Here is a 25,685-nt window from a genome sequence, read left to right as displayed (position 1 = left end):
GGCAGACTGTTCTGTGAAGGAAATGCTGTATTTTTGTTATTTTTTTCATCAACAAAAATTTTTCTACAAATGAAATGTATTACATTTAAAGTAAATAAAGGCTTATGCTTCATTCAAACACAACAGGTACTAAAAATAAAAGTCAAGCTACAAAATAAAGTAAACACCTCCCAATTGTACATATATGCACTCATATATCATCATAGACTTTTATCTAAAACATAAAGAAAGTGTATCACATAACTCTAAAAAGAGAAGTCACAAAATAGAAAAACATGATCTGAATAGATATTTCTTCCTAATCGATATACATATAGCCAATAACACATGAAAAGGTAATTGGAATCTTTAGACCTGAGGGAATGAAAACCAAGAATTGTTCTGAGCACCAGTAGGTGAATTCCCAAATTTATATATATATATATATATTTTAAAATAAATAGAAAAATAAAAGAGTGAAAGAAATATAATATCCATTATTTTAATTTGTTTTAATATTAAAAGGAAAGTTAATGAAACATTCAAAAGATACAGTCAGATTTACTATATACTAGAGATAATAAAGGGGGAAAATCATATGAAATTATATGAAAGCCATTTTGTATGTGTGTGGTGGGGGAGGATTGGGGTCTTCCCAGGGAGAGATTATGGGTGTTGGATTCCCCTCCTGAGAATTTTCAACAAGGGATCAAACTGGCAATATATAGGCAAAACATGTCCTTTAATCTCTGTAATATTTACCTGACCCCTTAAGAAAGTCTTTACAAATATATTTCTGGTAAAACAAATTTCATTTGAAGCAAATTCCTATAAAAGACATTGCCCATAAACTAATTGTTGACATAATTAATGATGAATTACAAAATGTTATTCCATCAAAATTAGGAAAAAATGTTTCCACTTTTATTCAACATTGTTTAAGAAGGCCTAAGGGATTGAAATAAAGTAAGTCCAATAATTTAGTGATGTAAAGAATGATAAACAAAAATTAAAGATGTCTATTGTTTTCTCTTATAACTATTTATAAAAACTTGTTAAGAATACACAAAATGGGGATGCGGTAGAAAAAAAGAATACATAAAATGCACTTCATGTTAACAAATTCAAAGTTATAAGCCGATGTATACAGAAACTTTATTTTTATTCTACCAGTAATCAGAAAATAAAATACAAATGTCTAGCTAAATTATAAAAAAAAGTTTTTTCTTGGTTATTGAGCTACACTCAAAACTCTGCCTGTAGTTGGGGAACCACATGTAGTTCTAGATATAGAAGTCAGGTAGGCTACCATGTGTAGGGAAAGCTACCCACCCATTGTACTAGCTCTTTAGCCCTCATTAAGTTTTAACAGGGACCGGAGAGATAGCATGGAGGTAAGGCATTTGCTTTTCATTCAGAAGATCATTGGTTCAAATTCCAGTGTCCCATACGGTCCCCCGAGTTGACGGAAGTGATTTCTGAGTGTGGAGCCAGGAGTAACCCCTGAGCACTGCCGGGTGTGACCAAAAAACCAAAAAAAAAAAAAGAAATTTAACGAAAAAGTTATAAAGTAAAATCTTTTTTAGATCAAATGCTAAAAAAGAGAAGAAAGAAAAAAAAAAGGCAAAGAAATACAACATAAAGGCGAAGATGTACCTTGGAAATAGATCAGAGATTAAGAAATCATTATATTGTTAAAACAAAAAATTTTCAAAATTAATTTATAAATACAGTGACATATGACCATAATTCCAGCAATAATGTAGAATTTTACAAGTATATTTTAAAATGTATTTTCAGTTGTGAATCATGTGGACTACTCTATTTAAGTAAGTAGCAAGTAAAAATCTTTACAAAGAATTTCTAAAAAAGGAAATAATAATTTAGAGTCAAAGAGTCAGACAAGATTTCTATCAAAAAGAATCATACTTAAAGGCCAGTAATATAATGTACTGTGTAGGATTGACCCTTTCATAGGGTCAACCTAGGTCAACTCAGGTTTATTCCCAGCACCCCAAGTCCTTTGAGCACTTCCAGGAGTCATCTCTGAGCACAGAATCAGGAGTAAATACTGAGAACAAACCCAGGAGTAAACTCTGAGTACTACCAAAAAGCCAAAACTATTTTGCAATTTAACAGTAAAAAAAAAACCAACTGAATAAATATTAATATTTCAATAGATGTGACAAATACAACATAGTCAAATGACATAAAATAATTATTATATTACTTATTAAGAAAATATAAATTAAAATCAAAATAAATCATCACTGCACATTTATAAAAATGACTACAATTTAAAAATTGATTTGTGTTAAAAAATAAGAGGTATATAATAATACCAGTTCTTTCTTATACTGTTCTTAGAATTATGCAGGAGCTACATATTTTGAAAGATTAAAGACAATTTCCTATTAATATTAAATGCATCTCATTTGGGAAAAATCCAGTTTACTTCTAGATGTCAATCTAAGAGAAATAAAACAATTGTTTATAAAATACCTTATGAAAATGTACACAACAGTTATATCTATAAATTAATCATTGCCTAAATAGTCAACATTAAAGGAAGCTTTAAAAAAAACAATTTTGGGGACAAACCTGGTGTTGCTCAGGTTTTATGCCTGGCTCTACATTCAGGGATCACTCCTGGTAGTGCTCAAGGGGGTTGGAGGGGGTTTGGGGCACTGAACATTTGTGAGCTTTTTGCGAGGCAAATGCCCAAACCACTGTACTATTTCTCTAGCCCCAGAGTGTTTTTTTATTTAAAATGAAATGCTGCCATCCATCAAAGGAAGCACATTATTGGTTCACTCAACAGCATAAGTTAATTTTTTTGTTTATTTGTTTAAGCAGTATTTTATTTTATATAATATCTTTATTTAAACATCTTCATTACAAATATGATTGTGATTAGGTTTCAATCATTAAAAACACCCCCCTTCACCAGTGCAACATCCCCACCACCAATGTCATAAATCTCCCTTCATCCCATCCCACCCCCACCTGTATTCTAGACAGGTTTTCCAGTTCCCTCATTCATTAACATAATTATGGTAGTTCTCAGTGTAGTTATTTCTATAACTGCACTCACCACTCTTTGTGGTGAGCTTCATGAAGTGAGCTGGAAGGTCCAGCCCTCCTCTTTTTGTCTCTCAGGATTGTTGCAAAAATGATTTTTATTTTTCTTAAAACCCATAGATGAGTGAGACTATTCTAAGTCTATCTCTCTCCCTCTGACTTATTTTACTCAGCATGATAGATTCCATGTACAACCATGTATAGGAAAATTTCATGACTTCAGCTCTCCTGATGGCTGCATAATATTCCATTGTGTATATGTACCACAGTTTCTTTAGCCATTCGTCTGTTGAAGGGTATCTTGGTTGTTTCCAGAGCCTGGCTATTGTGAACAGTGCTGCAATAATTTAATCTTAAAACATTATGCTGACTAAAAGCAGACTTAAAGAGAAACCATATGATACAATTATTAATATAAAATACTAGGTCAAGCAGAAATAAAATCAGGGGGAAATATGTTGAATGTTCCTAAAGATTTAGAAAAAGAATTAAAAAATTTCCTCAGGCAATGGTATGTTCCCTAATTTTAAACAGGGCTATTTCATTTTTTTTGTTTGTTTGTTTGTTAACCTTAAAAGATGCTGTAAATAAATCATACAGTTGGCACTAGTTTAATAATGCTGAAGCATATGTATACTAATCTAACAGTTTACACGAAATATCAATAAGAAATTCAGGACGTACTTCCGGTGTCATGGCGGCGCGGTGGAGCCGCAGGAAATCAGGAATAGCTTTGCTGAATTGCATATTTGTGAAAAGGAGAGAAATGTAGCAATTCTTTATAAAATCCACACCATGGTGCTAACAAGAGCTGCGAGAGTTATAAACTCATGGATACATTGCTCTCGTGGCAGGAATTTCCAATTAGTGTGATATTTGCAGACAAAAGAAGAAGTAAACTCTCCAGGAATCTGTGCCATTTTGTACTTGTTCTTTGGAATAGCTTAAGGACTCTGTTTTATCAGTTCAACTGTCAAAATGAAAAGTAGTGTGGGACAGATAAAACATTATTCTGAGAGAAGGGAAAACTACCATTCTTACCAGAGGACCTCCTCTCCTGAAGACAGATATGCAGACCAAGAACGATCCCCTCGGGATAGAGATTACTTTGATTATAGATCAGATTATGAACATTCAAGAAGAGGACATTCTTATGATGGCAGCATGGAATCACGAAGCAGGGACCGAGAAAAACGCAGAGAAAGAGAACGAGAACGAGATGCGGATCGGAAACGGTCCCGGAGAACTCCATCTCCCTTAAGAAGAAGCCCAGAACCCTCATTGACCCACAGTTCATCTACTCAGGATGAACCTTCAGCAAAAAAGAAGAAAGAGGAACTGGATCCTCTCCTTACTCGCACAGGGGGTGCTTATATTCCTCCTGCAAAGCTCAGGATGATGCAGGAACAGATCACAGATAAGAACAGCTTGGCATACCAGAGGATGAGCTGGGAGGCCCTAAAGAAGTCAATCAATGGTCTTATCAACAAAGTCAATATTTCTAATATAGGTATTATTATTCAAGAACTTCTACAAGAAAATATAGTTAGAGGAAGGGGCCTTCTATCCAGATCGGTTTTGCAAGCCCAGAGTGCTTCTCCAATCTTTACCCATGTTTATGCAGCATTGGTTGCAATTATAAACTCAAAATTTCCACAAATAGGAGAATTAATCCTCAAGAGATTGATTCTTAATTTTCGAAAAGGCTACAGAAGAAATGATAAGCAACTTTGTCTGACTGCTTCAAAATTTGTGGCACATCTTATTAACCAGAATGTGGCACATGAAGTTTTATGCTTAGAGATGCTCACTTTACTCCTGGAAAGACCAACTGATGATAGTGTTGAAGTAGCTATTGGTTTTCTCAAAGAATGTGGCCTCAAATTAACACAAGTTTCACCAAGAGGGATCAATGCTATATTTGAACGCCTTCGAAATATTCTCCATGAGTCTGAAATTGACAAAAGAGTTCAGTATATGATTGAAGTGATGTTTGCTGTTCGGAAGGATGGATTCAAGGACCACCCAGTTATCCTAGAAGGACTTGATTTAGTAGAAGAGGATGATCAATTCACCCACATGCTCCCTCTGGAGGATGACTATAATCAAGAAGATGTACTTAATGTTTTCAAGATGGATCCTAATTTTATGGAGAATGAAGAAAAGTATAAAGCTATTAAGAAGGAAATTCTTGATGAAGGTGATAGTGACTCCAACACTGACCAAGATGCTGAAAGTAGTGAAGAGGAAGAGGAGGAGGAGGAGGAAGAGGGTGAAGATGAAGAAGGACAAAAATTAACTATTCATGACAAAACAGAAATTAATCTAGTCTCATTTCGTCGTACAATTTATCTTGCAATTCAGTCAAGTTTAGATTTTGAAGAATGTGCTCACAAACTGCTGAAAATGGAGTTTCCTGAAAGCCAAACAAAAGAACTCTGTAACATGATACTTGATTGTTGTGCTCAGCAAAGAACATATGAAAAGTTTTTTGGCTTATTAGCTGGGCGATTTTGCATGCTAAAAAAAGAATATATGGAATCCTTTGAAGGTATATTCAAAGAACAATATGATACTATCCATCGCTTGGAGACAAACAAATTGAGAAATGTTGCTAAGATGTTTGCTCACCTTTTATACACTGATTCACTTCCATGGAGTGTTCTTGAATGTATAAAACTGAGTGAAGAGACCACAACATCATCCAGCAGAATTTTTGTTAAGATATTTTTCCAGGAACTATGTGAATATATGGGTCTTCCTAAACTTAATGCAAGATTAAAGGATGAGACCTTGCAGCCTTTCTTCGAAGGATTATTGCCCCGAGATAACCCAAGGAATACTCGATTTGCCATCAATTTCTTTACATCTATAGGTCTTGGAGGGTTAACGGATGAATTGCGTGAGCACCTCAAAAATACACCCAAGGTTATTGTGGCCCAGAAAGTAGATGTTGAGCCCGATCCATCTTCCTCATCCTCTTCTTCCTCATCGTCCTCTTCTGAGTCTGACTCCTCTGCCTCAGATTCGGACAGCAGCGACAGCAGCTCAGAGTCCTCCAGTGATGAAAGTGACTCCTCATCCAGCAGCAGTCAAAGCTCTGCCTCAGATAAAGATATAAGAAAGAAGGGTCAAGGGAAGACCAGGAAGAAAGATGTAGATAAATTGATCCGGAAACAACAGGCAAATGATAGGAAACATGAAGAAAGAAGACCAGACGAAAGGCACCAGGAATCCAGGACTGAGCGGGAAAGAAGATCAGAAAAGCATAGAGATAAAAACTCCAGAGATCCAAACTGGAGAGATCCCATAACAAAATACACATCAGACAGAGGTGTTGAACGAAATAGTTATAGCAGAGTTGTGCATGATGGGGACCAAGAAATATATACAGATTTTGAAAGTAAGCATGGTGACCCCAAAAGGAAGAGAGGAGAAAGAAGAAATTCTTTTTCTGAAAATGAGCACAGACATCGAAATAAAGACAGTGACAATTTTAGAAGAAGAGAGAGATCAAAGTCAAGAGAAAAGAATAGAAAACATTCAGGTTCCAGAAGTGACGATGATAGGTATCAAAACGGTGCTGAGAAGCGATATGAAAAATCTAGCAGGTATTCTGGACATTCTAGAAAATCAAAGAAAAATCAGGACCAACGAAGAGAAAAGTCTCCAACAAAGCAGAAAAAATAATTGTACAAAATAACAGAAAGTGAACATGCCTTATATTTAGTTGAGACAAAGTATTTTTCACATTGATGGACTTTATAGAGAATTCTTGTATAAAATACTTGTTTGTACATTTAAGAACTTTTCATTGCAACACCTTTTTATAATTGATACATCTCAAGACCCTCCACTTTAAGATACTTGAAATGTTTCACCAGAGAGGAATGTATCTTGGTTATATTTTGATAATAAAATGATCAAATATGCTCATTGAAAAAAAAAAAAAAAAAAAAAAAAAGAAATTCAAGCTATTACATAGAGCAATGAGTAACATTTTAATAGAAATATAGTAAAATTTTAATTGTCAAATCTGGTGGTAGATACTTATATGTAATCATTTTGCATATATAAAATTTTATAGCATAAGACTTTTATATGTATCTTATATGTATGTTTGTGTTTATAACACCTTTCTCTTTATAAAATCCGTCATTCGGAATAATTTATGCCATGTCACTCACTTATAGTGAATATAGTGATTTTTTAAATTGGTGGGAAATTTTTTATTGCTGTGCCAAATTGCAGTCCTTTTTCTTTTTTCTTTTGGTTTTTAGGCCTCACCCGGTGATGCTCAGGGGTTACGCATAGTTCCGGTTATGCGCTCAGAAATCGCTCCTAATTTGGGGTACCATATGGGATGCCAGGGGATCGAACCGTGGTCCGTCCTAGGTCAGCCTTGTGCTGCCCCCTTGCAGTCTTCTTAATAGAGATCAACTTCATCTTAACATATAAATCCATCAGATACAGTTTCTTTAATTTAAGAGGCAGCAATCATGATTCCAAACCATGAAACTAAATAATTCCTTATAAAATAAGAGCAATGTGCAAGTCTCTTACCATCTCTTCAGCCCCTTACTGTATACCATAATTTTTTATGTCAATATCTATGGATTCAGTGAAATAGCTTTCTTCAACTAATATTAAGATTATAGGCTGCAGTATATAATCCTAGGAGTCTGGGGGTTTTGCTTTAGTTTTCCTAGATATTATAAAGCTTCATTTCTTTTCTAAGATGGTGTTTGTTTGCACTTACATTAGTGCCTGACCAGGGGAGGAGTCTAAAGAGCAGGAAACAGAAAGGTTGCTGGAAAAAACAAGATTTCAAGTTTCTCTAGTATCAGTAGCTGCTACTAGTGTATTCCCAGGTCAGAGCTTTTATAGCAGCCTCAGGCTAAGCCAGCTAGGTGTGGCCTAGCTCCAATCTGCAGGTGTCAGGAACTTTTTGCTTCTAGAAGCAAAAGAGCAGCATTCTCTGGAAGCTGTGGATTCAGAGCATAGCATCATCTACACTTCCAATAGTAATTTTGGGCACATAAACTGAATCTGTAGACACTGTTCCATAAGATATCTTGTCTTTGAAACCTCTCTCTAGTCCTGGGACCTTGGAAGAGTCTGGATTGGAGTCTCAAATAGGGACTTTTTCAGATACTAAAGTTACATTGCAAGACAAATGCCAGCTGCCAGAGGCTCTGGCTAGAAACTCTGAGGAAGGCAGCAAGCACTTTAGGAGGAAGACGGATTTTATAAAGAGAAAGGTGTTAGAGATTGCCTCCGTTCTGGGTGGGGCTTATGTTCTGCCATACACAGAAACCAGCTGTGGAGAGGAACCTGTGAGGTGGCTCTGGGTAGATCTCCTTTTGTGAAGAATAAGTTTCTTCAACTAGGTTAGTTGCTTATCCCTGGGTTTTTGCTGTCACATACTTACCTAAATTCTTTTTTTTGTATTTTTGGTTTTTGGTTTGGGCTGCACTCAGAGGTTACTCCTGGCTCTGCTCTCAGAAATCAGTCCTGGCAAACTCAGGGGACCATATAGGATGTCTGAGATTAAATCCTGGTAGGCCTCAGGCAAGGCAAACACCCAACCCATTGTGCTATATCACTCAGGGTCCTACTTACCTAAATTCTGTCCTGCAGTTTCCAGTGATCCTAAAGGCAGTACTTTGGTTATTTAATTCCTTAGCACTGGCTTCTTGGGTGATTCCTAGCAGTTCAATGTCTGTTGACATTTGCTGGCTTGGCTTCTGTCTGCTTTCATCAAAATAGACAAGTCTTCAGATGGGGTACAGATCAGTGCCCCCCCACCCAGAAATCTGTGTTTTCCTGGGGAAAGGCTCTTCCTTGTCCATACTTGATGTATGTGGGCTCTTATTAATGCTGTCATTAAAAAAATTAATTAAAGAATGCATCCATTAATATTATTAGGTACTCTAAATGAAAAAAGCTCTTCTGCCACCACTAAAAAATTTTGGTTTTGTTGCTCTTAGTTGTTATATTTATTTGTTTAATAATAATTTTATTATTTGATAAATTATTTGATTTCAAACCATGAAACTAAATAATTCCTTATAAAATAAGAACAATGTGCAAGTCTCTTACTGTCTCTTCAGCCCTCACTGTATACCATTATTCTTTATGTCAATATCTATGGATCAGTGAAATAGCTTTCTTCAACTAATATTAAGATTATAGGCTGCAGTATATAATCCTAGGAGTCTGGGGGTTTTGCTTTAGTTTTCCTAGATATTATAAAGCTTCATATCTTTCCCAAGATGGTGTTACAAAAATGTTTACAGTTGGATTTTAGTCATTGAATGGTAAACATCCTTGACAAATGTAGATTTTTCATGACAATAATGTTCCCCATTTCACTCTTCCCTTTTTCCCTGTTGGTCTTTGGAACAGGCATTCAATTTTCTCTCTACTATCATTGTCTTGGTAGGTGCTAGTATAGTTATTTCTCTAACTGCACTCACCACACTTTGTGGTAAGCTTTATATCATGAGCTGGTTCTTCTGGTCCTCATTTCTTTTGTCTGTGTGTTATTACCATACTGTCTATTTTTTTAATACCGCAGATGAGTGAGACAATACTGTGTTTATATCTCTTCCACTGTGTAGATGTACCATATTTCCTTTGCCACTTATCTGTTGTTTGGCATCTGGATTGTTTCCAAATTCTGACTGTGGTAAATAAGCACTACAATGAACATAGAAGTGTAGAAGGCATTTTTGTATTGTGTTTTTGTGTTCCTAGAGTATATAACAAAGAATGGTATTGCTGGATCATAAGGAAACTCAATTTCCAGTGTTTTAAGTAATATCCTTTTTTTTTTCTCCAGAAAGCTTGGACTAGACAGCATTACCACCAGCAGTAAATGAGAGTTCCTTTTTCTCCAAATCCATACAAGCATTGGTTGTTCTTGTTCTTTATTATCTGTATCAGTCTCTATAGCATGCTATGATATCTCATTGTTCTTTTGATAAATATCTCCCTGATTATTAGTGATGTGGAGCATTTGTTCATAATCATTTGTATTTCTTCTTTGAGTAGATGCCTGTTCATTTTTTCTGCAGATGAAGTTGATCATAATCGAGTTAACAGATATACAATGAGCAACAAGCTTCAACAGTGTGCAGTTCCCACCACCAATGTCAACAGTTTCCTCTCACCCTCCCTGATGCCCTCTTCACTCCCACCCAACTACCCTCCCCTGCCACTTTCTGGGAAGGCATTTTACTTCTCTCTCTCATTCTCTTTCTCTCTTCTTTACTTTCTCTTTTTTCTCTCTATCTCTGTCTCTCTCCCTCTCTCTCTCCTTTTCTGTAGTTTGCACTACTATTAATGAGGGGTGCCATGCATGTCACGTTCAGAGTAACTTCTCTCTCTCTCTGTCTCTCCGTCTCTCTTTCTCTGTCTCTCTCTCTGTCTCTCCATCTCTCTATCTCTGTCTCTCTCTGTCTCTCTCTCTCTCAGCTCTTTGCTCTCTTTCCTACCATAGACTGTTTGTCCTAATCCTCATCTCTATTGTCTCTGTATATCATCCCATACTAGCTTTTATTTTTCTTATATCCCACAGTGAGATTATTCTATGTTTATCCCAATTGAACTATCTTCTTATAGTTACATTCCTAAGTACATGTGTTTCTTCTAGTTATCCTTGTTTTCATAACGACTATACAATAAATAAGGGTCTGCGAATTTTATTCCTCAAAATTTTCTTAAAGACTGGGAAGAAAAATACATTTTTTGTGTGTATGCATAGTTTATGCAAGATCTTGTTTTTAACATTTAGCTCACATGGCTCCACTAAGTATAGAACTGGGCGGGGTCTAAAGTTTCTCTGGAAAGATAATTTGGGTCCCTGAGTTCTATGTGTGTGTGCTTGGGGCCACACCCAGTTGTGTGTAGGACTTCTGGCTCTGTGCTCAGGAATCACTCTTGGCAAGATTGAGGATTGTTCTTGAGATCCAGGGTTAGTTACATGAAAGGGAAGCACCTTAATCAGTACATAATCAATATCATATCTCTAGTACTATCTACTGCATTTCTTTTGCTTTTGCTTTCTTTTGGGGGGGTCATACCCAGTGGTTCTCAGAACTTACTTCTTGGTTCTCTGCTGAATGCTAACTCCAGATGGGCTCAAGGAACTGTTTAAGTGGCACTAGGGTTGAACCCCAAACAGGTGCATGCAAGGAAAGCATCCTACCCATGGTAATCTCTCCTAGCTCAACCATTTTTTTTGAAAATGTACTTATACATATACATCTCTTTAGACATTTATGGAAAGGAAATTATTATCAGTACAAAATAATGTAAATGTTTTTGAATGAGAGAGTACAATTTTTTTAATTATAGCATAAAATATGATGTCTTTGTAAGATGAATCTTCATTCTTGGTAATCTTTAATCTAGTTAAATCATGACTATACTTTCTAAAAAAATTTACTAAGCTTTCTGTTAAAATCCAAATAAAAAATGACTATACATTGGAACTAAAATACTTGGCATTATAAATAAAAAAAATCAGTATGACCATTGGTATTTGGTTAGGATTCTTTTATATATGTTCCTGATACTCATTAAAAGATATTCATAGTAACATATTATTTTTGAATGTTTGGGAAATGATTTATTTTCCTTATTATTTTCTGCTCTTTAAAACTAAGAGTCACTTTTCTCTCTTTCCAACTTCACAAATCCCTGATGAGGTCAGTGCTTTCTAAAGTAGAAGGCAATTTTATCCACTCTAAATGAACAATTAGCATAAATTCATCTCTCTTACATAGGATGAATCCTCCATTTAGATAACCATGGTTTATTTTAACATCTTCTGTATACTTCAATAGCTTGAAAAAGTCTGCATGCTATTAGTCTAAAAATGATTCTTGGCTTTCAAATTACTGATTTTAATAAGATGGGCTTTCTTTATCTTCTGTATTATGATATTATACCTAATAAAAGCAGGTTCAGTCAGTCAAATTCTTGGACGACTGACCTTTATTAACTGGTAATTTTAAAACATGATTTTGGAAGATTCTATCATAATATACATTATATGAATGTGTAAAATTGATTCTCATTGGCCATAAAAAAGAATGGTTTGCTGTAAGTATTAAAAATTAAACCCTAATATATAATAGAGAAACAATGTATGCTATTCTTACTGGTATCATAAAGTTGTCTGCTTTAATAACTTAGTTTATAAATATAATTCTTTTTTTTGTTTTGTTTTGTCTTTTGGGCCACACCAGTGGCACTCAGGAGTTACTTCTGGCTGTGCCCTCAGAAATCACTCCTGGCAGGCTTGAGAAACCATATGGATGCCAGGGATTGAACCCGGTTTTGTCCCAGGTTGGCCGCATGTAAATGCCCTACTGCTGTGCTATCTTTCTGACCCCAAATGATTCTATTTGTTATCTCTGGACTATGTATATATATGGTCTATAAATGTGAGATAATATCTATTTTAATTTTTTCAAGAAAATACATTTTCTCTATAAGTATTTTCTTTGCAAAATAATATACCATGTAATCATTTTATCAAAAAATTTAAATTTAAATTTGTGTTATGTACAAATCTGTCTTTAGGATATATAGGACAGACAGTCATAGCCTACACCAATCACTTTCTCCTTCTTTTGAGAGGGGCTTATCTACACAATGTTAACACAGACTAGGTTTGTATGATGAAGAATATGCAGTGCAGTATGAGGCAGAAATTGTACTTGTGTGATTTAAATAGTAAAACAGAGGTAATTATAGTTTGTAATGGTAGAGGGAATAGAGGTTCAATCTCTGTTTTCTTCTCATTTTTCTGATCATTGTATCTCAGCTTGTTCAGGATCACTCTGATTATGAAGTAGTTTTTAAGGCTAAAACTTTCCTATGTGTAGCCAGTTAAAAAAGAGACCAATTTGGTTAGGCTGTTTAAAATATTTAATTATAAAAATTAAGCACTTAGTTATAAAATAAGATAAATACTAGAGATACTAAAATGGCAATGTAGGAAAATAATAAATGTTTTTTGTGTTTAAAAAATATGGCCACACCCAGCAGTGCTCAGTGGTTACTTCTGGCTCTATGCTAAGGAATTCTGGTGGGGCTCTGGGGACCATAGGGCATGCCAGAGATCAAACCTGGGTCAGCTACATGCAAGGACAAATATCCTACATGCTAAACTATAGCTCCAGCCCCTATTTTGTGACATCTTTTGTATTATATTGTTATGTATTTATCAACAAATAGTGATATGAACTTGGTTTATTATATTCACTGAAAGTAAATCTTAAGCTATGACAGAATTCTGTCAGAAAATAAATGGTTCACTCAAATTAATTTATTTAAAAAATTGTATAAAAAGGCACTTAAAAACAAGTGACAAAAACTTCTGCTTCTGGGAAGATAGCGTAAACATATATTTCTCAATTCCTTTAATAACTTTCAGCCTAATATTAAAATATAAAAACATAAAACATTCCTGAAAGATGAAAGTGACACACTAATTAAAGACTTTTGAATCCCAGAAATAAAAGACACTTATGACTTCTGAGAGAATTATTTTTGTCTCATATGTCTTGGAGGAAATAAGCCACCTAGGGAAAAAATACATTTAAAAAACCTACAATAAAATCATATTCTTTTAGACTAAAGGCCAGAATGGGCTAACTTGTCAGAAAAAAGCAAATTTATAGACAATATTTCTACTACTTCAACAGAATACCATGGAATAAAATGTAACCCTTATACCAAATGACCAGAAAATTACTAATGGAAAATCTAAACTCTCTCTACCAGGCCAGTTTGAATGATGCACTCTAATATATTGTCAGGGTAGCACCAGAAAAATACATAGAGATATTTGGGTCTTTTATTCCCAACTGGCTAAAAGGAAGTGCATTCATCACTAGGTTGCCTTTGACATACTTTCATGGTAAGTAGATGTGTCTTCATAGATGCCAGTAGGGTTGAAGTACAGATAGCCCAGTGCAATTTCCAATATTACTCCTGATAATAGAATGCTTTCAAAGCCTAGGCTTTCTAGAAATTTTACTAGTGGCCAATACTAATTATGCATCTTCCCCTCTCTGATCTGCTACCATTATCATAGGTAGAGGTTATATGGAGAAAAATACTGAGACACTGCATTCCTTTGGTCAGTGCAGAACATAGCAGTGAAGCCATAGGACACATCTACTTTTCAGAGAATAAAAATTGATTTAGGGAATAACAATCGTCACTAAACACTAAAAAAGACAGAAATTCTACCCAATTAATTAATTAATTATTATGAAATTTTCTTCAGCCATAATGTTGTCAAAAGGGCAGGGTATGTGTGTGTGTGTGTGTGTGTGTGTGTGTGTGTGTGTGTGTGTGTGTGTGTATTTTCAGCGTTGGGGGAAGGTTCTGGGACTCACATAGAAAAGTTAAGTATTATATATTGAGATAAATCCCTGGATCCTAAAATGTAAGATTTCATAAGTTATAGTATTCATAATGTAAAACTAAAGATATACATAGTTAAATTGAACATTATTTATTGGAATTAAAAAGAGTCTGAAAATGTAAAAATGTAAATCAGTGGAAAACAAAAACCAAGATAATATATCTTTGAATTAGAAATGGTTATAAATTATAACACATTAAAAAAGAATAATGCAATAGAAATACTAGTTAATGTAATTTTTAATTTTTTAATTGAATCACTATGTGAGTTTCAATTATGCAATGTTCTACATATAGACAACAGAAATTTGGATGAAACATAAGTAGCAGTCTAGGAGTGAATGCGATCTATTAATTTACCTGAACAATAGAAATTGTAAAAATTAAATTATTGGAGATAGTGTCTTTGTTCCTAAGGATCTAATATTTATTCCACCAGAGTACTTGATGAGCTAAAACACTATACAGCTAAAAGTAAATAAATATAAATAAATAAAAGAAGGGGTAATTTAAATGTAAAATGACAGAATTTTTCTTATTTGGCTAAATAGATACAACAAAATGGGCAACCACATATAAATTATAGCTAAGTCTATTGTCAAAATTTGACAATCAAAATAAGAAAAACACCTTTGTAGAAGAGGATGGAAATTGTTTACTGACCAGTGAAGAACAGTCAAATACAAGCAAGACTAACAAAAAACTTTGAGGCACAAAAAGGAAGTGACACTAGTGATCTGAAATATTAAAGGGCTACAATCTTCTGTCCTTCAAAAATATTCAGAATGTGTAAGAAATCATAATATTTTCATATAATGAAAAAACAAGGTAATTTGTCACTAATAACCTACCTATTTATACATAGACATTTATATAATTTTCCTTTTTAATGGCTCCAAATTTAAAATAACCCATATAACTGTATGACTACATAAATTTAAATTCATGTCATGAAATATTATTCAGTAATTGAAAGGAAATTATAATAGTTAAATAAATGGCAGGATAAAATAATAGGTATAATGATAACAATAAAGATGACATATGAGAAGGTAAATATTTTCCACTGGTTCTATCTTAGAGATCATTATTAATACACAGACAATTTAATTTATACTGCTGCTTGTTTTTATGATATATAAAAGATATATAAAGTACCACTTGGAGAAAACAATACACTAAAATTAAGTTCTTAACAAACTAACCAGAATTTTTTGTTTTAAGTAATTTTTTTTATATGGGGCACAGCTAGTGGTACTCAGGGCTTATTTTTAGCTTTGTGCTCTGGGATTATCTTTGGTGGCTCAGAGAAACATAGAGGATGCTAGTGAAAGAAACTGAGGATCTTCAAGCAAGGCAAGCTCCCTTCTTGTTGTACTATCATGATGGCCCCTTAAGTAATTTTCTTTGAAATTTCTGAGTAACCATATTTGTTATAAAAGAAGTCTATTATAGTGGAAAATTAGAATGATATTCTAGACCACTGTGCCAGTAATTTCAACCACAACCTCTTTGGTCCTTGTTTCCTTCCTGTGGCCATAATGTCCTTCCTATTATTGATTTTCCACCATACTTTCATGCCATGGTGCTCACTGATGCAGTTTTCACCTGTGGTTTCCATGGAATATCCTTAGGGTACACTGCTGCAGGCATCTTGCATCTCAGCATCTTCTAATGGGGACAAAATCCTTCACGAAAGGAACTGGGTGTTAAGGATTGAACCAGAGAATCTAATTAGAACACTTAATATTCTAAGCCATGGACTATGGTGAATTAAAACAGAAGTTGGTGGGAAGGTAATCCTTTTCTGTATATGGTTTGAATCTAGAAGATTTTTTTTGACTTTTTAAATGGTGAAAGGAAAAGAGCAAAGCTAGACTTTAATTTTAGTCTCAACAATAAAAATTGTTATTATCTTCCTAGAGTGAATGACAATACTAACATACTGATATATAGACATACCTATGAAAGCCATAGTTATGTTGAGACACAAAATTAAAATATTACCCAATCCCCAGGGAGGGAAAAATAGCTTACTGCAAAGATTGTGAAAGTGTGAAGTTTATATCCAGAGTTACTGTTTAATATCTTAGTAATAATAATCTATGCATTATAAAAATGAGTTGAGTCTGTCTATACATTTCCTTTTTTATATACTTTTAAAGTTCAGACTGATATCTGAAATCAGATGTTTAAGACACTTTACTTTAGATCATAAATGCAAGAGTTCATAATTGTATGTTCAAATCTTAATAAAATGAGTTCAAAAAATCTATTATCTTTTTATGCTGCTTAACAATTATGACTATGACTCATACATATCAACCTTTCAACTACCTTTTGATAAAATAAAGGCCAAGACTCAGAGTGTCTTAGCAAGAAGTTAGTAAAGAGAAAAACACTTAATATTTAAAAATTACTATTAAAATTGATTTCTGATAACATTTCCTAAAATTGCTCTTTCGAATTAATCTTCACCTTATAGTCCATATTCAATTTTAAAAGCATTTTATGATGTGTGTAAAACGGCTATGTATTTATAGTAACCGTATCCCTGGTTTTCATTCAAAAATCAGAGAGGTAGGATAGAGTGATTTACATATGGCCATATAATTATCCTGGCAGAGCGACTCAAAAAGACAGATTCCAACTTAGTGTAAAATGACACAGAGACTGAAAGAAATGACATACCGCATAGCTTTAATAATCACTTCATCATCAATTAGTGTCATGAATAAATTACCCCCTTAAGTGAGAAATTATAGACAGGAATATATAGCCAACCAAATCTGGCAGTATCTTCTGAAAATAAATTAGAAATGCTGTAATCTATTAGCCATGTTTATTTCATGTTAGAGACTTTTAAAAAAGTGGATTTTTAAAAATGCAGAGAAGTATAAAACATCCATCAGAGAGATTTAATACTATGCCTACAAACTCAGCTGGTTTTAGTTCTAGGAAACATACCTCAATCACTGTTTATGATCTAAAGTCTTTTTAGAAAGATTGTTTATTCATATGAAATTTCATAGCACTACTTTGCTTAAATGTGATTGGACAAAAGGATAATACAATGCAAAATTTTGAATATAATTATCATCAATTATATTTAGTTGACACATCCTGATATATATCTATATCTTTAAATATATCTATGTCTATCCACATATTTATTTATGTACTTTATCTATGTATAATCTTTGTATGTTTTGTTGAGTATTCACAGAAATTAGCTATATATTTAACATAAAGCATAATTTTATCACATATGTCACACACAATTAATGCTAAATAAATAATAAACAATTTTAATGCCATAGCAATATATAAACAAATAAAATAATAATTGAAAACTCCTTAGTTTTGCCTCTTAGGGTGTTTATTCCCAAACATAAAGGTAGCCTCCTTCATCAATTTTTTTCTTAAATTACATTTTTAAATTCATTTTTATATATTTCTTCTATTTTTATAGATATATATTTTCTTGAACTTCACCTGTTTTGGTTCTGGTTGGTATGAAAACCTAAAAGAAAAAGCCTTGCCTGGGGTAAATAGCTCAGGTAAAAACCAGGGCACAGAGATTGTACAGCCTGTCATCCTTACCCCAAATATGCTAGCAATATAATATGGCACCATTCCCTTTTTCATAGTCATACTACAAAAGGGGAAATATTATGTATAGAAACAAGCTCTTATTTAAAATCTAAGGATAAAAACTCATATATTTTATAAGACAGGGGCACCTCCCACCCTGAACATTTGTCATGGGGACTCAGCATAGACTCCATGTGATCAGACAGCGACCACACAAACCCATTTCCCAGATCTCAACCTTAGAACCAACATAGTTCCCTGAACAGCACAAGAAATCAAACTCCCCCTGGGAGTTCCTAATACCACGCTGACACCAACTTGTGCCAGATTGATACAACATCCTGATGATGAGGAAACAGCAACAACTTGATTTAAGAGAAGGTTGCCCTACCTCATCACCTAACAGTAAGAGGAAATGAAAAGACACTCCATTCTTCGATCTGAGCAAAAACCAAGATCACTAATTCCAGAGGTCTGACTTTGACAACTGTGACTGAGCAGAACTTCTGAAACCATAAAGAAAAACTCTATTCTAGACTTCATCCTATGACCTGTGCAAATATCAAGATCTCTAATTACAGAGGACTGATTTTGTCAACCATAACTGAGCAGAATATTTTCTGGCATCATAAAAAGACCTTGGGGCTCGATAATGAACATGTCTGGATCCTGTACTTGTTCCCATGACGGTATGCTTCAAGGGTGGAGAAACCTTGTATATCTTAGGCCAAGGGAATTGGCTTTCTAATTTTCCCAATACTTACTATGCATATGCAAACAAACAAGCAAAAACAAAACCCTTAAACCCTTGCCACACCAGCCCCCTTCATTTTTTTTTTCTTGTTGTTTTTGTTGTTAAGTTTTTGTCTTTGCTTATTTTGGTTTGTTTTTTTCTTTTTCTTTAGTCTTTAAATTGATATGTTTAGCTTCTAGAAGGGTTCCTTCCACTTTTTTCCCCCAAAATAACCACAGAACTTGAATCATCTGGTTCTGCCTCATAAATTGAGGGGGGGAAAGTGGATGATACGAGGAGCAAACAGTTGCATGAATATTGAATGGAAATAAAAAATGATCAGACCTAAATACCAAACTTAAAGTCAATGACAACAAAATCAAGATTCCCAATATACAACAAGCTATACACAAAAAGGACCTGTTACACTATAAATCCAGGGGACAAAGGTATGAGGTATGGGATGCATGCTGGGAACAGGGGTGGAGGGAGGACAACACTGGTGGTGGGAATGGTTCTAATTCACTGTCACTATGTACCATAAATATAACTGTGAAAGACTTGTAATTCACATAAGTCACAATAAAAATCAATTTAAAATGAGCATAGAAACTTCTGAGAGAATGGTCTATCAGAAACTTAAGGATTTTTTAATATAATTTTTATTTTGATCATAGTGGCTTACATATTGATGACAATAATATTTTAGGTACATATTTACATAAAATCAGGGGGAATTCCCATCATCAAATTGTCCTCCCTACACCTCCGTTTTTGTCCTACCTCCCATATCCTCTTCCCTCACCCCCAGGGCTGCTAGAATATGTGGTCCCCTATGTATCTAGCCTACTACTTAGTAGTCTTGCACATGTTCGGTCTTAAGTTTTAATGTTTATATGGGGGTATTAGTTTTCCTACTTGTATTTGTTCTCTCAGATAACATGTTTATTTTTGCAGCAATTGTGCTAGTATAGAATGTGGGATGACTTCTTCTCATTAACAACTAATTCAAGTCACAAAAACAGTAAGCAAATAAAAGCCCAGTAGATAATTTAAACTGATTTTCTATAAGAGGCATAGAAAGATTTTTCCCTCGTTATTTTTCCATAACCATGCATTCTGAACTTCTGCTTTTGAAACTCAATCATAGATATTGTTTCTTTGTAGTTTTTTTTCTTTCCTACAGTCTTCTTTATCCAACTCTGCATTTTAATTGCTTCACATTTATTTAGAGGATCTTCATAGATACAAACAATGGACTACCCACTATTGTAGAGATGAAGAAACAGTAAGAAAAAGATGAAGAAAAGAGTAAGATGTATTCTTGACCTAAGTAATTAGTGGTAAAAGAAATACAAATATGGGTTTCTGAATTCCCAATTCAGACTATTTCAATCTCCCTAGACTACTTTTGAACTGCATGGTGCCTGGCACATTCTCACTTGACAGATGCTCATGTGGAAAAAAAGGGTGCATCTAGAAATGCCCATGACATTACTAGGCATTTAATGCTAGGACTTATTCCAAGTGAATATTAATGTCTCAGTTCAATTTATATGACACTGAGTTTTGAGATACACAAAATATGAAATAAGCTAATTTAATCTAGAGCGTTCAGTGTATTAAATAAAAGGAGAGTTTTACACAGGATCTACTCTCAAGGATTACCTTTTATACTCTGTAAATGGCAGTCTGAACTGCTTTCCTTTATTGCTACAATATAGATTTTTCTTTACTCCAACTAATTTCTTTGAGTGTCCACTGATCTTTTCTGAATCACATGAAACCTTACATTTTTGTCTCTTACACTAGAATATTGATACCACAGGGATATTTTAAAATTTATTCACTAGTGTAATGCTAGAATAAAAATGGAGTTTTCTATACTGTAGTACCAAATAAATATGTATATAAGTAAATAATAAATATTAAGAAAAATGGAAATGGGTACTGTGTTCAGAGACAGAATAAGAAAAGGATTTATATTCACTGTGTAGAGTTTTATCTATGCTTCACTGATGAAGTTCTGAAATGTTCATAGAATTTGGAGCTGCTTAGAATTTTCAAATCCCTAAGGTAAAAGAGAGACATTATTTCCTTTTCTTGAATTTAGAATAGAAAAAAGAAAAAAAAATACTCTCCAAAAGACTGTATCTCACAAATGCATCTTCAACTAGGTGACTATTACAAATGTCACATACATTAAAATAAATCCATTGATAAGCATAACATTTCCATTTTCAAATATACTAAAAATAATCCCTGATATCATTATTATTCCTTTAAGCAGATATTTGTTATTTTTCCAACAATATATACCAGCTATAATAATAATGATAGAATCTCTATCCTTATTTTCTCTTTAGTTTCTTGAATTAATTATTAAAGTCAGGCTTTTGAATATATGGCTTTTCTTATTTTTCATATCCCTTACTTTTTATTCTTTTCTTACATTTTATGTTCTTTTGGGGGAGTGGTTAGGGCCACATCTTGCAGTGCTCAAGGTTGATGTCTGGTGGTACTCATATGAATAAAATCTGAGTTATCTGCATGCACAGCAAATAAATTATCACTGTGCTTATCTCTTCAGCTCCTCCTTTTTGTTTATGAACATTTTTTTGTAATCGTGTTTATTTGATGCAAAAGCATCAAGGTTTTCATAATTCTTCATTTGTTAAAATGTTTTTTGAGCTTTCAGCTTTTTAAGATGTGGAACGCGATACATTTAAAAGTATGGTAGTAATAAAACTACTTAATAGTATTATGATGTGCTAATTTAATAGTTATTCTTAGTTATATCTGTGTAATAACTCTCTTGGAATCCTTCAACCTTCAAATTATAACTTTCTTTTAAACAGATGGTTTTATATAAACTCTAGATTTAGAAAATCACTACATTATTCTTTGAAAAATTCTGCATAGAGTACTGTGGTGTATTGGATTGATAAAATTGTCAAGGACAGAGACTATTAATATCTATACATGCAACTTTGCTACTGAAAATGCACAGCAATTGTTTGAAACAATAGAGCCTTTCCAGTTCTAAAAATCTACTTTCAGATTGAATTTAGTTACTTATTCATTGCTTAGAGCCATGCATAGGCTTCAGCTCCTACATCTGATGTGGTAAAAAAATGCTTTAAATTATTATGGAAAAGTTAAAATGGCGATAAGTAGTTGAGTGCACATGTACATTTAAATTTTTTTTGATTTTTAGAAAGTATGATATTTTGGGGCCAAAGCAGTGGTGCAAGCTGTAAGGCATCTGCCTTGGACTCACTAACCTAGGGCAGACTGCGGTTTTATCCTTGGCATCCCATATGGAGCCCTAAGCTCAGAGTGACTTCTGAGAGCATAGACAGAAGTAAACCGTGAGCATTACTGGATGTGGCCCCAAAACCAAAAACCAAAAAATAAGTATGATATTTTTACTTTTTATTTTATTTTTTAAACTTTTTTTTAATCTTTACTTAAACACCTTGATTGCAAATATGATTGTAGTTGTATGATTTCAGTCATGGAAAGAACACCCCCCTTCACCAGTGCAACATTCCCACCACTGCTGTGAGCCAATTCTGTTGCAGTCTTCAGTGCCTGTAAACAGATCTTTCGTGGAGTTCGGGAAAAAATTCCACGGGAAGAGAGTGGGTACACGGAATGGCGAATGAATGGAACAATATTGTAGAAATGAATGAGACCACACAGATTGCATGGGGACTTACGTCTGAAAAGACGAAGACAAATTTATTTTTTGAGCTGGCTGACTTTTAAAGGTTTGAGGCTTGGAAAGCAGGGTGCAAATTCTTGACATCAAAGAAAATGGGAAAAGAATGGAGGACCCTGGCTAAAATTAGCATATTCAAGAACCGATACTGAAGGTGAAAAGAAGTTCTGTTTTGGGTTTGCTTTGTTTTGGGTAAGCAGAAGGGAAACAGGTAATTTCCAGGGAAGTGGGAAGAGAGAGAAATGTTTTAGAGTTTTGGGGGAAAACTGAAAATTACCTTGTTTTGAGTAAGCAGGGGAAAACTGAAAATTACCTTGTTTTGAGTAAGCAGGGGAAAACTGAAAATTGCTTTACTATGAGCTAAGTTTTGGGAAAAACCTGATCTTGGCGCCAAAGTAGCAAAAATTACAAGGAGCTGTTAAGTGGGAGACTTTTGGCGGGATTTGTACTGTCCTCCTTTGTTGGAAAGAATTTACTAAGGCCTGATTTTTAATATTGGTTAAAAATAAAGAGATAGTTACAGCCACATATTAGAATTATGGCCAAACAATCCACGCAAAGGGTCAAGTGATTTTGACTGCTCTAAGCGGGCCTTTTTGGTAAATAATTCCTTTTCAGGAGAGCACTACACTTTGGTGTGTGCCCCTCCTGAGTGGGATGTGGCACACCACCATTGTCCCAAATCTCTCTCCTCCCCACCCCACCCACACCTGTACTCAAGATAGGTTTTCTACTTCCCTCATCATTCACATTGCTAGGATAGTTCTCAATGTAGTTATTTCTCTAACAGCACTCATCACTATTTGTGGTGAGCTTCATGTAGCGAGCTGCATTTTCTAGCCCTCATCTCTTTTGTCTATGAAAATTAATGCAAGAATGTCTTTCATTTTTCTTAAAACCCAAAGATGAGTGAGACATTCTGTGACTTTCTCTCTCTGACTTATTTCACTCAGCATAATAGATTCCATGTACATATATGTATAGAAAAATTTCATGACTTCATTTCTCCTGATGGCTGCATAATATTCCATTGTGTATATGTACCACAGTTTCTTTAGCCATACATCTGTTGAAGGGCATCTTGCTATGGTAAATAGTGCTACAATAAATATAGGTGTAAGGAAGGGATTTTTGAATTATATTTTTGTCTTCCTAGGATATATTCCTAGGAGTGGTATAGCTGGATCATATGGAAGCTCAATTTCCAGTTTTTTTGGGGGGGAATCTCCATATCATTTTCCATAAAGGTTGGACTAGATGGCATTCCCACCAGCAGTGAAAAAAGAGTTCCTTTCTTTACACATCCTATCCAGCACTGCTTGTTTTCCTTCTTTGTGATGTGTGCCAATCTCAGTGGCATGAGATGGTACCTTATATTTGTTTTTATTTGCATCTCCCTGATGATTAGTGATGTGGAGGATCTTTTCATGTGCCTTTTGCTCTATTAAATGAAATTGCTGGCTTTAAAAAACAAAGAACGGTAGAGCTCAAAATTTGAACGTCTTTGTGCTAATTTAGAAAGATTGGAGAAACACAAATGTGAACTTAGCTCACAGCACAAGTGGTCTACTTTGAAAGACCTGGAGAAGGAAGATATGTTGATTTTTAACACCTGGAATAGTATTCCTAAGTCATATAATCAACTGAAAAAGCTAGTGTTTGCTGTTCTTTCCCTGTTTGGGTCTACATATTTATGCGAACAATCATTTTCAAGCATGAATCTTATCAAGAGTAAATTGAGAAATCGTCTCATCAATGAGAACCTGGAATCGTGCCTAAAATTAAAAACAACAATATACAAACCTGACTTACTCAAAATATCCAAATAAATGCAAGGCCAATGTTCACATTAGTGTTAGTGACGTTGTCAATCATTGTCAGGATGTAATTTTCTCTACATTGTAAGGCAAATTTTATGGAATTTAATGTTATCGATAAATAATATCGTTCTAAAGTTTTTGTTTTATTAGTTGTGTTATTTGTATCCTCCCGACCTATGTGGATACTCGCATGCAGTATATTCTCATTCAAAACTTATTGAAACTAAAAACAGTGTACCATCCTATGTATTTTCGGTTTTAAAAATGTGGCTCTCGAGGCCAGAGAGATAGCATGGAGTTAAGGCATTTTCCTCTCATGCAGAAGGTCAGTGTTTCGAATCCCGTCATCCCATATGGTCCCCTGTGCCTGCCAGGAGCGATTTCTGAGCATAGAGCCAGGAGTAACCCTTGAGCGCTGCCAAAAAAAAAAAAAAAAAAAAAAAAGACAACAACAAAAACAAAACAAAAACAAAAATTAAAAAACCCAAAAAACAAAAAAAAATGTGGCTCTCAAAATAAATTTCAATCGTGGTTTTTGCGAGATTTGGCTCAGTTGAAAAAAGGTTGCCGTCCAGTGCATGAAGCCTCAAAATGGCTGCGGTGCTTAAGAGGCCCAGCAGAATCCGATATATACATTTAGTTTGTTTGTTTTGGGGGGCCACACCCATTTGATGCTCAGGGGTTACTCCTGGCTAAGTGCTCAGAAATTGCCCCTAGCTTGGGGGGACCATATGTGATGCCAGGGGATCAAACTGGTGTCCTTCCTTGGCTAGTGCTTGCAAGGCAGACGCCTTACCTCTAGCACCACCTCACTGGCTCCGGAATCTGATATTTTTACTTTTTATAATGAATAATATTTTTTGTCCCTCAATTCACAATACAGAACAGGCAAAGGGCCTGGTTTGAGGTGTATATGGGGTGCATTTACTATACCTCCTCTTTCAATACAGTCAATGTAAAGAACACAGACTGTGGTAAGAATTCAGAGGCCTTATCTTTTCTTTTCTTTTTTTTGATATTTTAATATATATGTATATATGTTTGTGTATATATATATAATCCTTTACCAGTGCAACATTCCCATCACCAATATTCCAAGTGTCCTTCCTCCGCACCCCACACATAATAGGGGCATAATAGGGGCATAATAGGGGCAGAGTCATAGTAAGAGTTAGTTTACTTGTTGTGCATGCTGACATTCCAGTTTGAATCTCCAGAATCCCTTATGGTCTTTTGAGCACTTCCAGGAGCTATCCCTGACTGTAGAACTAGGAGTCAACCCTGTGCATGACAAGGTGTGGCTCAA

At 34.5% G+C, this 25,685-nt stretch overlaps 1 protein-coding gene and 1 non-coding gene across 2 annotated transcripts; one reads left to right on the top strand and one right to left on the bottom strand.

Moving 5' to 3' along the window:
* Window positions 1-3,935: 3,935 nt before the first annotated feature.
* On the top strand, window positions 3,936-6,933 carry LOC126027309 (pre-mRNA-splicing factor CWC22 homolog). Its single transcript, XM_049786310.1, has one exon. The coding sequence runs from the start codon at window positions 4,039-4,041 to the stop codon at window positions 6,748-6,750; it is 2,712 nt and encodes a 903-aa protein (XP_049642267.1). The 5' UTR covers window positions 3,936-4,038; the 3' UTR covers window positions 6,751-6,933.
* An 18,304-nt stretch (window positions 6,934-25,237) lies between these two features.
* On the bottom strand, window positions 25,238-25,370 carry LOC126028790 (small nucleolar RNA SNORA51). Its single transcript, XR_007502503.1, has one exon. It is a non-coding gene; the product is annotated as a small nucleolar RNA SNORA51 (small nucleolar RNA).
* Window positions 25,371-25,685: the final 315 nt, after the last annotated feature.

The sequence above is a fragment of the Suncus etruscus genome, chromosome 14 (assembly GCF_024139225.1).
Source record: "Suncus etruscus isolate mSunEtr1 chromosome 14, mSunEtr1.pri.cur, whole genome shotgun sequence".
Classification (NCBI taxonomy): domain Eukaryota; kingdom Metazoa; phylum Chordata; class Mammalia; order Eulipotyphla; family Soricidae; genus Suncus; species Suncus etruscus.
This window is presented reverse-complemented; position numbering and strand designations above follow the sequence as displayed.